Genomic DNA, 16,891 nt, shown 5'->3' on the forward strand with positions numbered 1-16,891 from the left:
TTTCAGTAAATTAAAGGGTGCCAATCTCGACTGCATTTAATTGTCACCTCACCCATTACAGCTTACAGATATTCGCAAGTTGCGTTTTCAAGTATTCCCCTAAAATCTAAAATAACGACGATTTCGAGTACGATCTTACGCTTTTAAAAGCATCAATTTACAATGTTAGTAAACAATGCCATTCATATTAGAATTATAGACATTTTATTTAAGATTTTCGCCACAGCTCAAATGTAAATCGACAAAGCTGTCAAATAGTTCATATTGTCTCAAAATTGCTGTCAAAATAATGATGGGGCCAGTTACTTAAATACAAAACTATAGCAAATTCGGGCGAGGACAAATGCACAATTAAATGCAGAAATCACAAAGATTATAGTTGAAGATGTACCACTCCACTGTCCAAAAATGCATCTTTTTTGTCTGGCCCCTCATTCAAAGCGATGAAGCAATTCCTGTACATACGAAGTAATCTCACCACAAGAATTTACTCCAAGCCATTTCAAATCTTAAGTGTGGTAAGGTGTTAGGCATAGTTTGGTTGATCCTATTAAGGTATTGGTGGTCTTAGGTAATTCAGTGGTTATTTATTAACTATTGGTTGGAGAAGACTTGATTGGCTAAATATACTCATTCTGCACTGTAGGGATTCTATGACATTTATTTGGGATTTTTTAAATTCATTCGTGGGATAGTCATGCTGACAGAATCATACCTTGCAGGTAGTGTCCCAGATATCACCATTATCATCCCTTGATATGTTTTGTCCAAATAACAGGGCAAACCCAGCTGAGGTGGCAGCATAGTGGTATACAATCAGGGATGTTGCCCTGGGCATCTTCAACATCTACTCTGGACCCCATTAAATTTCATGGCATCTGGGCAAACATAGGTATGGCAACCATGTATCAGGTCCCCTCAGATGATAGATCAGTACTCTTCCATGTTGAACACCACTTGAAGGACGCAGTGAAGGTGGCAAGAATATATTCTGGGTGGCAGGGTGAGGGAACTTCAATGTCCATCACCAAGAATGACACAGTAGCACCACTACAGATTGAGCTAGCTGAATCCTAAAGAACATAACTGCTAGGCTGGGTTTTCAACAATTGGAGAGGGAGCCAGCAAGAAAAAAATATACTTAGAAACATAGAAACTAGGAACAGGAGTAGGCCATTCAGCCCTTCATGCCCTCTCTACCATTCATCTTGATCGTGGCTGATCATGAAATTCAATATCCTGACCTCCCTTCCTCCCATATCTCTTGATCCCTTTAGACCCCAGAGCTATGTCCAATTTCTTCTTGAAATCAGACAACATTTTGGTCTCAACTACATTCTGTGATACTGAAATCCACACATTCACCACCCTCTGGGTGGAGAAATTTCTCCTTACCTCAGTTCTAAAAGGTTTACCCCTTGTCCTTAAATTATGACTCTAGATCTGGACACCACGCCATTGGGAACATTCTTTCTGAATTTGCCCTGTCTAACCCTGTTAGAATTTTATAAGTCTCTATGAAATTTCCTCTCATTCTTCAAAACTCCAGTGAATATAATCCTAACCGACTTAGTCTCTCCTCATATGACAAACCTGCCATCCCAGGAATCAGACTGGTAAACATTTGCTGTACTCTGTCTATAGCAAGGACATCCTTCCTCAGATAAGGACACCAAAATTGCACACAACAGGGTGAATCTCCCAACGCGACCTGCAAATTTTCTGCTGGGTCGGGTTGGGAGATGTGCATGTTGATCATTTTGCAGGATTCACTTAAGTGTTCCCAACGGATGCGCACCTCCCAGAGCCAGAGAACAGGCACAGCTGGGATTGCGCTGGAAACTGGCGGGAAGAGGGGTTTAAACTGTTTTAAATGTATTTTTAATCTATTTCAAATGTTTTTATCGGGCCTAGCATGGAACTTGCCAGGCCCGATAGCATCTCCCACCCTCCCAGGAGAATTTCATTCTGGCAGGGTTTAGAGTAGCTCTTCACATTCAAGGAACTAGTGAGAGACCTGCCAGAGTAAAGGGGAACAATTGGGGCCCCCCAGGGCTTGGGTGGAAAGGGGGTGGTGCCCCTGGGAATGGGCAGTGCCAACGTGGGCCTCCAGCATTGCCCAAGGGAGCAGGGCCTATTGTGGGCAGGGCCTAGGGGCGATTGGTGGGGATGGGGGTTGCTGCATGGGCATCGTGCCAGGAGGCCAGCGATGAGGGCGAGCTGGGGGAGGGTGCTCTGTCAGAGTGGGGTCTTCCTCCAGTCGGGGCAGTCTGCCTCCAGGAGTGGGGGGGGGGGTGTTGGTATGGAAGAAGAGGGGTTCAGCGGGGTAGGGGAGGATCGCCACTGCTAGGAGGGGGGCCTGGAAATGAGGGCAATCCAGGATGGGGATGGTGTGGTTCCAGGGCTAGCCCAGGAACTGTCATGGGGGCTGTTCTGTGGGGGTCCCGGGCTGGCCAGCGACAGAGGTGGCCAGCAAACAGGGAGACTGACAGATTGGGGCCACTGTGCAAGTGCAGAGTTACGGAGCTGTCAGCCTCAGTAGCACTGCCCCCCATCTCACACACACACACACACACCCCCACCCCCCAGATTTTTAATGATTTTCACGTTTAGGATCTCTGCATGGCTCAGAGTGGGAGATTTGGGTCTGAAGTTGCACTGAGAAAACAGTTGTGATCTTGACCAGTTTTCTTGCCAATTCAGCACTCGGTACGTGACCTCAGCCACGTCAATCTGCCAGCTGCAGATGAATCTGTCCATGACAGTATTGATAGGAATGACCAATGCCCAGTCCTTGTGGAAACAAAGTCCAGTCTTTGCATTCAGGATACCCTCCATCATGCTTTGTAGCATCACCACCATGTTAAATGGGATAGGTTTTGTACAGAAATGGAAAATATTGGAAAGTCTCAGTGCACCTGACAGCATCTATGGAGAGAGAACAGAGCTAATGTTTTGAGTCTGGATGACCTTCATCAGAGCACACCACCACCTCCTCAATGGCAATTATGAATGAGCAATGAATATAGGCCGAATCAGCAAAGCCCACATCTCTTGACTGAACAAAAAAATACTACTAGAAACTATATACATAGGTAAAGGTCTAAGCTAGGAGTTGTATCCATACTTGCAACTACTTACAGCTCTGTGCAATACTAGAGTGACCTGGGTGTGGATTATGTGTTCTCTTACATCACTGTGTAAGTGGTGCTATACTCAGTCCTACTTTTACTCATTATGAGCCTGATCCTTACACTTCACCTCTCCCAAGTTATCCCAATTTACACCATGCATGACATCATTACTGCTAGCCCATTTCCCCCTCTCAAGTCTCTTAGTCATGTTCAAGTGGTCAGAGGCTTTATTACCCTTTCATATCTTGCACACACCACTGAGTTTACTGCTCAGTTACTGCAAGTAAGTTTTTTTTGAATGGAGGTTGTTGTTCTGCCAACTGGATGTCTTTCTCAATTTCTTTCTACTGCACAGTGGGAGGGACCTTTTCAGGCAAAAGGAGAACCCTCACCCCTTCACTCCTGGCCATAATCTCTTGGGTGCCAAACAGGTATAGGCAGGGTTGCTTATCAGCTTTCCGGATGACAGTGCTCTCTGTCTCTCTCAAGGTCTTTACTCCAGACCTTGTTTTCCTTTTTCAGTTGTGGCAAGTGTTTGATGTGGTACCTTTTGTTGTAGCCAGAGGTCTGCTTCTGGTGGTGGGATTGCTCTCTTTTTTTTGGATGTCTTGGTAATTCTAGGCTACCAATCCTGATATTAGATTCTTTGGCAGAGTTGGTATCTGGGCAGAAAACTGCACGCATCAGGATTTCAGGCACATTGTAACAGGTTGGTTCTGTAAGTTAACAGTGCTACTTGGATGTCTTCATTTTTTTAAGGAAGACTTTTATCATGCTGACCCCTCTTTTGTCCTCCCGTTTAACCATAGGTATCTTGGGGAACTGGAGCGCCCATGGAACTTGGATATATTGGCATATTAGGAGAAGCACATGTCTGAAAATTGTGGGCTGTTATTGGGTAGAATATTGTCCAGGAAACCATGACTTGTGACTATCTTGTTCAATAGTTTAGCTACTGAATCTGTGGGTATTGTGTATAATTGCTTCATCTTAGCCCACCTAGAAAAGTAATCCACCACAGTAAGGAATGATTTGCTATTAAAGACAAATATATTGATTCCTAGTCTCTCCCAAGGTCTGATAGAGAACTGTGTGGGTTTAAGCACACACACTTGATCAAACATTGATCATGCAAGTAGGAGTGCTTTGCTTCACAGTGCTGGCATGGTCGCTCTACTGGTCAGTTAGGATCTTGCTTGCCGTGAGTTGCTGTTTCAGTGCTGTTTCACTGGCTGGACAGAATTAAATTATTTTGTACCACAGCTTGCTTTCTCCTCTTACTATGTATGTGTTACAAATGGATTTTGGATTGTCTCACAATCTGGATGGCTTTCTCAAGGATTAGGCTTTCCTTTGAAGCATGTCTGAGAGTGCATCGTCAGCCACTCATACAACTATTCCATTCCTGATTATATCAGATTTCAGGTCACTGTAATCACATCCTTCAGCCATTCTGTATTGTTCACTAATTAAGAAGTTGACAGGTTTTCCTTGTTGCTGGATACATTTATTAACCTTAGCCCTTTCAAGGATTTCGCAACTTCTGGAGTTAAAATAAGCTTTGAGTGACTTTAAAACATCATCAAATTTAGTAGATGATTTGTTGATTCACTCTGATTTTACCAGCACAGCTGCCCGAGGGTTGCAAGATTGCACCCGAGGCCAATGGGGAGTGTCGTTCTGTGAGCCTCACCCACCCCGATTTTGGGGCGGCTATGCTGGTAAAATCAGGGCCTAAGACTAGGTATTATATCATTGACTATCTAGTTACAAATTAAAGCAGTATGTTATGTTTTAAATCTTGTCTTTTTATCCAAACTTGAAGTCATCTTGTAGCTAAGGAATTTCTTTCTTCAAAATCTCCAATCTTTTGATTGATGTGGGGCTTGGGTAAGTTCAATACAATGGGTATAGAGGGATATGGGCCAAATGTGGGCAACTGTGACTAGTCTAGAGGTTCTAAAAAAAGGGCGACATGGACAAGTTGGGCTGAAGAGCCTGTTTCCATGCTGTAAACCTCAATGACTCTATGACTAAAATTGAGCTTGGGGAGTGGATTTGGTTAAATTTAGTCTGAATAATGGGTAAAACATTTTGATTTGTATTGATTTATTATTGAGACATGTATTAGTATACAGTGAGAAGTATTGTTTCTCGCATGCTATTCATAGAGAAGGAAGGAGAGATGCAGATTGGAGTGTTACAGTCATAGCTAAGGTGTAGAGAAAGATCAACTTAGTGCGAGGTAGGTCTATTCAAAAGTCTGACGGCAATAGGGAAGAAGCTGTTCTTGAGTTGATTGGGGTACTTGTTCTCAGACTTTTGTATCTTGAGTCAGTTAGTCCGTGACTTCAGACTTTTGTATCTTTTTCCCAATGGAAGGTGGAAGAGACTATGTCTGGGATGCATGGGGTCCTTTATTATGCTGGCTGCTTTTCTGAGGCAGCAGGAAGTGTAGACAGTATCAATGGATGGGAGGCAGGTTTGCGTGATGGACTGGGCTACATTTACGACCCTTTTAAATTGCTTGTTCATCTTTAAGAGGTTTGTGAAAATCCACGATGGTGCCACTGTACATTTTGGACAGAGGGTTTTCCCATACTCCTGCTGTAATGGCATTTGCAAGTGCAGCATTAACATTTTCTCAACAATGCCTGTCGCGTTGGCTGACTTGATTCTTCCGAGCTTTAACACAACCTTCTGGGATCTTGAAAGCATTGAATCCCGTGATGGTAAAACTGCCTACTCTGTCACAATTGATTTTAATTTTTTTTCTTTGTTTGTAGTGAGCTCAGCTGCTATATATTCAGGCATTGGACTGTGACTTGAGTACCACTTTCTGACCACTGCTCTATTTAACTTTTTTCAGGACTTCAGTTGTCCAGAAATTATAAATCTTTGCTGTAGTGAGAAATTACATTATTGCCTTCAGCTTCCAAACCTTTGAGTTTTTCTCTGGTGATTCCCTTCTGTGCCTGAGCTTTTCTTCAGGGCAGAATGCTGGTTTGACTTTTCCTCCAGTTTTCTTGGATTTTTAATGTTCTTTTATAGTCTGAGGTTTTCGGTTTTTCTATTCACTACCACCGTGTAGTGTTGGAAAGTGTAGGGTGTAGTTTGGTAAATCATAAGGCTACAAATATCTTAATGTTAAACTACCTAAGTATTTATCAATACTAGAAAATATATGCATACATATAGTAAAGCTCTATGCTGGAAGCTGTCTCCATCCTTGTTTGACATGTTTCTTTGTCCAACATTACAATGACCACTGGGTTCAAATTATATATTCTCTTACATCACTGTGTGGGCATTGCTGTCCTCAGAAGTATATTAAGTGCTGATTTAATCAAGTAAGAAGTCTTAATTACTACAGTCAACCAACCCTTCTCACATTGGTAATTAACATTACAGCAGCTGAATCTCACTCTATGGTTTTAACTGTAAATGGAGATTTTTTTGATTCACCACTCTAACTCATACTTCCTTGGCCATACCTTGTAAGCCTCAATTATGTGTGGAATTCCCTGATGTGGGACTTGAACGCTCAACATGTGACTCTGAGATAAGTACGCAACCAATTAGTCATGGCTAACACATCAATTTGGCCTTATATGATCATAGAATCCCTACAGTGCAGAAGGAGGCCAGAAGAACGTGCAAGCTCCATAGTCACCGAAGGTTGGAACAAACTATTGCTCCACTGTGCCGCCCAATATGCTGATAACATGAATGTTACATGAAATATAAAAACAAAACAAATAATTAAAATAGGGAGTCACTGGACTAATAATCCAGAAACCTAAGCTGATGTTCTAGAGATAATGGTTCAAATCCGCTATGGCAGCTGATAGAATATAAAAATTCAATAAATAAATCCAGAATATAAAGCTACTATCAGTAATGGCGACTATCATTGATTGCTGTAAAAATTCATCTGATTCACTATTCTCCTTTAAGGGAAGGAAAGCTGTTGATCTTATTGCTCTGGTTTACATGTGAAGGATGGCCAACAAATACTGGCCAATGACATGTCATTGAAAAAAAATAAAGTAAAACTGTTATTCTGGAGCTATTTTATTCAAATCAACCTCTTTATTATTAACATTTTCGCAGATTAATGTGAACGATTACACAGACATGTATATAATCTTGAACTTGTGGACCATTGAGGTATAATGAAGCCCCATTCAAATGTGAAACACCAAGTCCCTTCAGGCAATCTTTGTAATATTCTAGTTGACCCCCAACATAAAGGAAATCAAAGTCTGTACATTTTACTTCATTCTCCAAATAATACGACAACAATCCATTAAACAAAATAAAACTATAAGAGATTAAAAGTGCATGGAATAAACAAAAGTTAAGACTAGAACAAAGGTGTTATTCTGCGATACTATAGGAGCGTAAGAAAATCAATCTAAAGAAATTAATGCAAACACATGCATCATACATAGAGGCATGTCTGTATAGCACACAAGAAACAATACTTTTCACTGTATGCTAATACATGTGACAATAATAAATCAAATCAAAATGCTGCAGCACTGCCACGTAGGCATAGTGAATCGATAAATTCACAGGATAGCAGGCAGAAGTTAATAGGTTAACACACCAACAATCCAGCAGTGATTTTTCTTTTATATTGAAGACAATGCGTTTGGTCTCATCAATGTTGAACTGGAGATAATTGCAGCTCATCCAGTGCTGGATTTTGGAAAATCAGTAACAAACACAGAGGTAATTGTGGAGACAGAGCTGGATATCATCAGCAGACATGTGGGATCTTTTATTGCACCTTTGGATGACATTACCTGAGAGGCAACACTTAGGTGAGAAATAGGACCGGACCATAGATAGTTCCTTGAAGGAACCATAATTGTTTGCAAAGGGTGAGGAAAGAGCTATCACATGAAATATGTTGGTTACAATTGGATAGAAAAGAATGGATCCAGACGAGGGCATCCAACTCACTGGACAGTGGAGTAAAAGCGTTTGGAGACAATGACATGATAAACTGTGTCAAAGGCAGTGTAGAGCTTGAGAAGAATCAGGAGGAATACAGCACCACCGTCAATCTCAGGTGATATCACTGGTAACTGATGAGGTCCATTCAACTATAGAGTTTAGTCAAAGGTGGGCACAGATTTGGGAAGAGACACGCCTAAGGACTTAGTAAGTGAGGTTGGAGATGGGGCATAGCAATACAGTTACATTTGAGAAGGGAGGATAACACTGACAGGATCTGAAAAGGTTATATTACCTGAGGTGATAAACCAATTACAGTATCAGCTAAGCATTAGGACCAGGAAGGAAAGTTGGGTGGCCAGCAGCTTGAAGAGGGTCAAGAGACCAAAAGGTGGTCTCATGGACAAGGTGAAATGAGACAGACCAAAGGAGAGAAAGACAGACCATAGGAATAGAGCATGGAGGAGCCTGAGTTTGTTGGGCTAGTATGAGAGATAGATGCAGTAGTGGGAGCTAAATTGACAATTTCAAGTCTTAGTGACTAAGTCTGTGAGCTTTTAGCATCAGCTCATTAATACCATACCTCATTAAGAGTATCAAATTCAGGCAGATTGTTTGGGAATACAATGCCATTGAACCATCTGTTTTGTGATCAGGCATTAATCAACCTTCCCCCCCCCCAATAATACTGGGTTGGTTTGATGACAAAGTATCACATATGGGCTGTTGGGAGTTATCCTTCAGAGATAACTACCAAGCATTAGGCAAGACCTCTGGATTAGTCGTCCAGTAGCATAACCACCCTTATGCTACCATTTCCAGCAGATACATGAAACACCATCACTTGCAGGTCTCCCTTCAAGCCACACACCATCCTGAGTTGGAAGCACAGCCCATGATAGAAAAAGAAATATGTGATACTGACCCCACATTTGTGGATAATGTCTGCGAGTAGCAGCAAATAGATAATGAGAGGAAAGGGCCAAGGATGGATCGCTTGGGAACACTTGAGGTAACAATGCAAGTGTGAAAAACTACAATATATGTAACACTACACTTTAGTAGTCGAATATAACCATTTTTCAATAGCATTTTGATAAGTTACAGGATTTTTTTGCCAGTCCTGGTGCCATCGGAGATTGGCAATAACATCTGTGTAATTTTTTCCAAGACTTTCTTTCCATTTGATAAACTGAAGTTTGTTGTATTGATGAACAATTTCAGAGACTTCTGGGTAATTTAATATGGAGCGAAGTTTCTCATCAAGGATGCTTGCAATTTCTGAATACTTAGTAGCCACATTTGTCAATTCATCTGGATCAGTGGATAGATCTGGAGGGAGATTTTAAGAAAGCGATCAACGCAAAGGTTTTTAAAAATCAACTTCACAACATAGGTGCCATCATGAATAGATAGAAGTTGATTTCAAACTTCATGACAGGAGGCCTGTCGATAAAGATTCACAATAAATATTTTGAAGACATTTATCAGACAAAACCTTCATTCCATCACTGAACATCACCCCCCCACCCCCACCCTGCCCACTCACTTTCAACATCTTGGGGATTACAATGAACCTTAAACTGAAACAACCATATAAACACTGTGGTTACAAGAGTAGATCAGAGGTGAGTATTTCACTTCCTGACTAACCAAAGCCTGTCCACTATCTACAAGGCACATGTCAGGAGTGTGATGGAACACTTCCCATCTGCCTGAATGAGTGCAACACTCAATAAACTTGACAACATCAAGGACAAAGCAGTCTGCTTGATTGACATCCTATCCACCACTGACGCACAGTGGTGGCAGTGTGTACTATATGCAAGATGGACTGCAGCAACTCTGCAAAGCTCCTTTGACAGCATCTTCCAACCGATGACCTCTAACCCTTAGAAGAGCAAGAGTAGCAAACACATGGGAAAACACCACCTGCATAATGGAATACGTCCCTTTTTGCCTGGATGAATATGGCTCGAACAATATTCAAAGAGCACAACACCATCAAGGACAACACTTTCCACTTGATTAGCACCCAATCCTCCAACTCAAACATTCATTCCCAATCAGTAGCATACCACACTAGTGTGCACCTTTCACAAGATAAGCTACAACGACTTCCCAAGAATTCTTCAACAGCATTTCAGTCCCCACAATTTATGTCACTTAAAGTAACTAAAGGTACCTGTAGTTTCCCTCCAAGTTATACACTATCCTAACTTCAAACAATCACTAGTGCTGACTCAAAATCCTAGAACTCTCCGCCTAACAGCACTGTGGGTGTACTAATACCACATAGACTGAAGAGGTTTAAGCAGGCAACTCATTGTCTAAGGCAATTAGCGATAGGCAATAAATGCTGGTCATGCAATTGACATCCACATCCCATGAACAAATAAAAACTCCCACATTTGACTAATTATTAGTACTCCTGAAAATATGAACTCTGAAGTTAGGCTGTGATAACTTGCTCAATTATGAAGGCCTAACAAACATCATGTTGGAAGATTTTCAGAAGTAGCCAAGCCTAAGTACATCATTTTTTCAGAAAAACTATGTGAAGAAGGCATGACAGGAATGACTGCAAAGCAGCAAAGTTACCTGAAAAAAATTGCCACCGTTATGGAAACAATCTCAACAGCTCTCAAGATAGCAAGATGCAGAGCATTCCCACCTGCAACAATGCAGTGAAAGACTGCGAAAAGTCTGACAACACCAGGTTTTAGTCCAACCTATTTATTTGATAATATACTCACATAGGTTGGACTAAAACCTGGTGTTGTCAGACTTTTCACTGTGTTTACGCCAGTCCAACGCCGGCATACCCACATCGTGAAAGACTGCCACAGCTATCTTCTGGAATGCTACATGTGCAAAGAGAGACATGCTCATTGTAACCATCTCAGGCAGCACCCACTGCATCTCTACCATGGTGGGATTTGAACTTGGGTCTCTGAAATACCATATAGCGACAATACCACTATGCCACCAACAATCTTTTATGTTATTTCCCTTGAGGCTCTGCTGGTCACCAGAGTGTTACAGTAAACCATAGAATCCCTGCAAAATTACAAGCACAGACATGAGTGATGACTCAATAATATTGCTGATTATTTTTAGTTCGTGCATTTTTTCTGCCCAGCTACCATTTCCATGGTGACCACCAGACAAAATCTGTTGTAACCATGGAAAGTTTGCCGTCAACTAATTGTTACTGCTCTACAGCATTATCATATGTGTATTTTGAAAATGAGAAATAAGTGTCTTGAGCATCAATTCTTGAAATGGATGGAAATGATAGTAATAAAACTATGATGCAAAGATTTAGCAGGAATCTTAACAGAACAAGAATTTCACTCAAGGAGACATTTTAAAATACATTTGTCTTAGTGACTTTCCAGAAGTCTTTTAGTAGTTTAGTTGTGTGAAATGCTGTGGCAATTAAAGACTGTAAGAAGTCTGACAACATCAGGTTTAAGTCCAACCCATTTATTTATTAAATAAATGGGTTGCACTTAAACCTGGTGCTGTCAGACTTCTTACTGTGTTTACTCCAGTCCAACACCGGCATCTCCACATCATGGCAATTAAAGATTCACTGTAATAATCAAACAAATGTCAATACAAGTTAAAAGTGCTCAGAGACAAATACTCCAGCAAGGAGAGGAGGAGGCAATGGGTTTTGAACCTCCTAGGCTGTGTTTGAAGCATAGAAACTGGGAGCATGGAAAGGCCAATAGGCCCTTTGTGCTTCCTCCGCCCTTCATTATGGTCATAGCTGATCATTCAACCCAATAACTGTTCCTGCTTTACCTTCCGATCCTTTGATCCCTTTAGCCCCAAGAGCTATATCTAACCCCTTCCAGAAGAGATACAATCTCTTGGCCTTAAACCTTTGCAGTAGAGAATTCCACAGGCTCATTACTCTCAGTGAAGAAATCTCTCCTCATCTCAGTCCTCAGAGATACTCAGACTGTGACCCCCTAGTTTTGGGCTCATCTGCCATCAGGAACGTACTTCTTGATGTGGACTTCTTGAATGGACTTATCTTGCATTAAGCTGATCTTTCTCTACACTCTGGTTATGACTGTAACACTACATTCTGCACTCTCTCGTTTCCTTCTATGAACGGTGTGCTTTGTCTGTATAGCACGCAAGAAATAATACTTTTCACTGTATGTTAATACACGTGACACTAATAAATCAAATCAAATTCTACCCTGTCTAATTGTATTTATAGATTTCTGCGATCTCCTTCTCATTCTGGTTGGTTACTCAATGTATTGGTCCAGATAAGCATCCTGTGCACTCTTCAGGAATTCCTCCTCTATGGTATTGTTGCTAATTTGATTTGCCCAATCTATATGCAAATAAAAGTCATCCATGATTACAGATATTCCTTTATTGCATGCATCTCTAATTTTCTGCTTAATGCCATCTCCAACATCACCACTAGTCTGGTGGTCTATATTCAATCTCCAGTAGTGTTTTTTGCCCTGTTATGTTTCTCAGCTCTACCCATACAAATTACACATCATTGGAGCCAATATCCTTCATTGTTGCATTAATTTCCTTTTTAACTAGCAATTCAACCCCACTACCTCTTCATTTTTGTCTGTCCTAGTTTGCACTTGTTCAATGATACTCTTTTTTACCTTCTATACAGCAACTATTTTGGGGTTGTGGCAAGTTTTGCCAATGGCACTTCTATGTCTGTTTCAGAGATAATGCATTGACAGAAACCAAAAATAGATAGGAATTGTCCACTTTTTAAAATTCTACTCTCTCTTTTTCTTTCTATTTGATCATGTCAGCTTTTCTGTTCAACCCTACAGTACCTGCTACTTCACTCATCTTTTTTCCATTACTTAACTCTATAGTATAATGGGTTAATAGATGTTATGCTAGGAGTGAATTTGATGTCAAATTACATATCTCTAGAACTCAGATGCCTCTGGAAAGAGCCTCATGTTTATCTGCCCCTGTATGAAGTAGTGAATAAACATTTGAAAGTTCCTGGATGCCTCGCTTCCATTAATGTTGGTCAAAAACACTCTGGGCTCATTTCTCTTATTATCTTAGGGTGGCAGTGGTTAACTTTATTTGTAAGGGTCTATGCAAAATGGCTGCTGCCAGGAAAGGAAAAATTGTCAAGAATACAGAAGAGTGAGAACTACTGCAGCAGAAATCAAAAATAAAGTGCCAGAGACTCAGGACAATTGATTAAAGTAATAGATGATCAAGGAAAAACTAACTTCTTAGGCCACATGGAAGGCCCCGACCAACTGGCACACAGGAAGCACTGGTATCAGGGTTAGCACAGAAGACCAAGAAAGAGAAGGTTAGCACACTTCTGTATTCCACTGCCTGTAGCATAGATGACATTTTAATAAAACAGGGCATTAAAGAGGACACAGCAACTTGTGAAGAAGCTATTCAAGTCTTTGATTCATATTTCATGCCTTCAGAGGAACAAAAGATTGTTAATACAAGGGGCAAGGTTTAATAGCTGCTCTCAGGAATGCAGAAAAAGTATTGATCCTTTCATTAATGACCTATATTGTTTGGCTAATAGGTGTGAATATGGAGATCTAAAGGAGTAAGTTATCAGGTATATTGTGGTGGGTGTCTTTGATGACAAGTTATCTGATTTTCTGCAATACAGGGAGTTAATACTATCCAAGCTCAATTAATGAAACAGGCTAAGCTTCAGCAGAACAGAATTTTCATCCCCAGTGATGGAGAATCTTGAGGAATCAGACCACTGACTCAATCTAGTCTGTGGGCAAGAGGTAGCAATGTACCTATGAAAAAAAAGCAAACCCAGAACAAAGAAAGGACACTGGCCATCATTAACCAGTGCTCCCGCTGTGGTGCCAAGAAACACATAGGCATGAAGAATGTCCCTTCATACATGCAGAGTGTCAAGCCTACTGGGGCTGGGCCATTTTAAAGCAGTATGCCACAATTGCAAGTCTCCTTCTCAAAAATTTAAATGGAGACCAATCAGCATCCAGGAGATAGAAAATATAATGGAGCAAGAAGTGATTTCCTTGGGGTGAAGTTGAAAAATCCAAGGAGATCTTGGGAATACTTCTATCATTGCCAATGACAAGACCAATTTTAAGTTGGACAAGAGGCAGGAGTATCCATACTGTCTAATGTGTTACAGTGGCTGTAGCCTGAGCTTTCCCATCTGACTGCAGTTTGCATGGTCCACAGAACACTATTCAAGGTGCAAGGGCAGATGAGTGGCACACGTTAATGCAATGGAAAATAACCTGCTCTATATTATTGCTCTTGTAGAGAAGCTTATATGACTTTGCAGCTTCTTTATACCCAAGTGGATTTAGAATAGCTTCAACTTTTACTTACATCATTGTGGAAAGTTGTGAAAGGCAGGAAACAAGAATGCATTTGATAACCAAGTTAGAGAGCTGTCAAGTACATGACAGTTGAAATTGACACTGGAATGTGGAGGCAAATTAATTGTTGCAATTGTTGTTCTATTGTGCCCATTCTTCACATCAAGTCTTAGCTATGGTAAGTCCTTGGACTGCAAGAGAATGGAAAGAAGTGGTGGATTTGATAACAGAAAGTGTTGACTGGGATGGAGGTTATTGTATTTGTATGGGCTGTGATAAGAAGCAAAAACATTGGAGCAATTGGCAGATGGAAAAGGGGTAATTTATATTTTTTTTATAAGTTGTTGAAATGTCTTAAGCACTGTGATGAAGCTTATTCTTATCTCTTCTTGGGTGAAGAAATATCATTGTGGTTATAAAGAAAATAAACTTCTGATAGAATGAGGTTTGTTCAATCATACAAATGAATTTCTAAATAACACAACCTCAATGGTCCTAGGAGTTAATTGGATGAATGGACAAGATGAAGGGATTGCAAACTCAGATTAAATTAGTTAAAATTCAGTGATGCTAATAGGCACCAGTCTGTAGTCCAACATTGACTGAAAGGAATTCACAAAATTGCAATGCACAAACATGCAATTAATAATTAGTTATTGACTACTTTAATCATTATGCCAGGAATAAAAAAAAATTTCTTATCATGTTACAAATCACTAATCAACAATCTTAGGTTTCTACATAAAAAAGAGCAATAATCCTCAACACTGAACAGTATCCCCTGTCACTCACAGCCATCTATTATTTTCTCTCATGAAAGATATCTTCAGAAATAATCCAGATATAAGTTAGTAAGCCCCTATGTTCTGTTGATCCATAACCCTGCCTTATTTGTAATCATTAAGGGGTCATAAGGGATGATAATTTTTACAAGGAAACTGCATGCACCATAACAGAGTTCATTGTGCCCCAAAAACACCATTTTCTTCTGGGAGTACAAAAATTCTGAATCACTCATACGTGGTTTTTAATTAGATTTGCTTAAATTTTCAAATTACCGGCTTCAGCTTAAAAGGAACTGAGCTTTACAATAAATTATACTTTATTTGGACAAAGGGACATGAATCTGCAGCTTTTAAATTCTTAGAATCCATTTACTTAGAAATTGACAAGAGTCAGAAATTATTAGACAGTAAATGATTATGTAATTTCCTGTATTTGATAACATGATGGTTAGCATGTTAAAATATGTTGAATAAAATAACTATAATCATTTGAATATATGTTTCCATACATAAACAAACATCAACACAGTAAGTGATACAATATCACATATTCTAGTCAATCCTGCACAGCCAATAGTACATTTGAGCAGAAACTAGACTCCTTAGAAAGCTCTATTTAACCTTCATACCATTCATCTGACTGTGTCTGTGTTAGTCTAAAACAGGACCAGATTGGGAATGTCCTTCCTGCATCTACCCTAAGGTAGAGGAGCTAGAATCAAGGGTCAGGTGTAAAACTTTTAGGACTAAGATGAAAAATTTCTTCACTCGGATAGTGGTAAATCTGCAGAATTCACTATGACAGAAAGCAGTTGAGGCCAAAACATTGTATGTTTTCAAGAGGTAGTTAGATATTGCTCTTGGGGTGAAAAGGGATCAAAGCATTTCTAGGATTGCCGATGTGTTAGTCCCCCGAGAAAGAGGGACTGTAGTTAGATTCCTGGTTGATTTTGAGAACTGGCTGCTATGCTTTCACAATCTTGATTCGGGGGCTGGGCCTCTTTGAGTTCGATGAAGCACATTTGATCTGGCTTTCGAGGCTTGGAGTTGGCTGGAGAACCCGACCACTGGTCTTGCATTATCTTGACCTCAATGCTGATTGGGAGGAAGGCAACTAATCGCTATGGATGTTCCCTGTCCACTGGGGTTTGGGCTCCTGCTCATCTGGCTTTGGGATAGCAGCATGATCGAACTGTGGAAACTACAGTGAAATCTGGGAGGATTACTGGATGCTCCTTGACATTCTGGTCATAGTTTCGGCCTTTTCTAACTCCGCGAATGGCTATAATTCTGCAGTTCATCATTTATCCTGACTTCTGTTCCCTCGTGATTTTTTTTACTCCTGCTGATGTGATGTTGTCTTTTACCCTGATAAAGACATATGTTGAACACAGAGGCTTGGTGTTATTTTTCTTTACCCTTGACTGTTATCCTGTAAATTCACAATCAATATCTTCCATATCTGTTTCCACAGGTGTGCTCTGGCAATGGGAGGGGAAAGAGACCTTGGTTCTCTGGCTGGGGATCCTCTTCTTTCTTGTTGGGGAATGCTTCAAGTGGTTGCGCGTCTTAAATCATCATGTGATACCTATTTAATTAGTTTTGTTCATGTGTTGCAATCCTTGCATTTGCACAGGAGTGC

The 16,891-nt window shown here is 40.5% G+C and overlaps 1 protein-coding gene across 4 annotated transcripts in view; it reads right to left on the minus strand.

The window, feature by feature from the left end:
- Positions 1–16,891, minus strand: part of arsk (arylsulfatase family, member K) — a 60,560-nt gene that overhangs the window by 15,664 nt on the left and 28,005 nt on the right. For 2 of the 4 annotated variants that reach the window (XM_080189103.1, XM_080189102.1), the window contains one exon: positions 7,206–9,431. The exons of 1 other annotated variant lie outside the window; for it this stretch is intronic. In XM_080189103.1, the coding sequence (XP_080045229.1) occupies positions 9,151–9,431 (281 nt within the window). In that variant the 3' untranslated portion in view covers positions 7,206–9,150. Of the gene's footprint in view, positions 1–7,205; positions 9,432–12,318; positions 12,460–16,891 lie in introns of those variants that run through there. One more of the 4 variants, XR_013886682.1, reaches the window with a different exon arrangement.

The sequence above is a fragment of the Carcharhinus amblyrhynchos genome, chromosome 5 (genome assembly GCF_965287045.1).
Source record: "Carcharhinus amblyrhynchos chromosome 5, sCarAmb.v2.hapA, whole genome shotgun sequence".
NCBI lineage: Eukaryota > Metazoa > Chordata > Chondrichthyes > Carcharhiniformes > Carcharhinidae > Carcharhinus > Carcharhinus amblyrhynchos.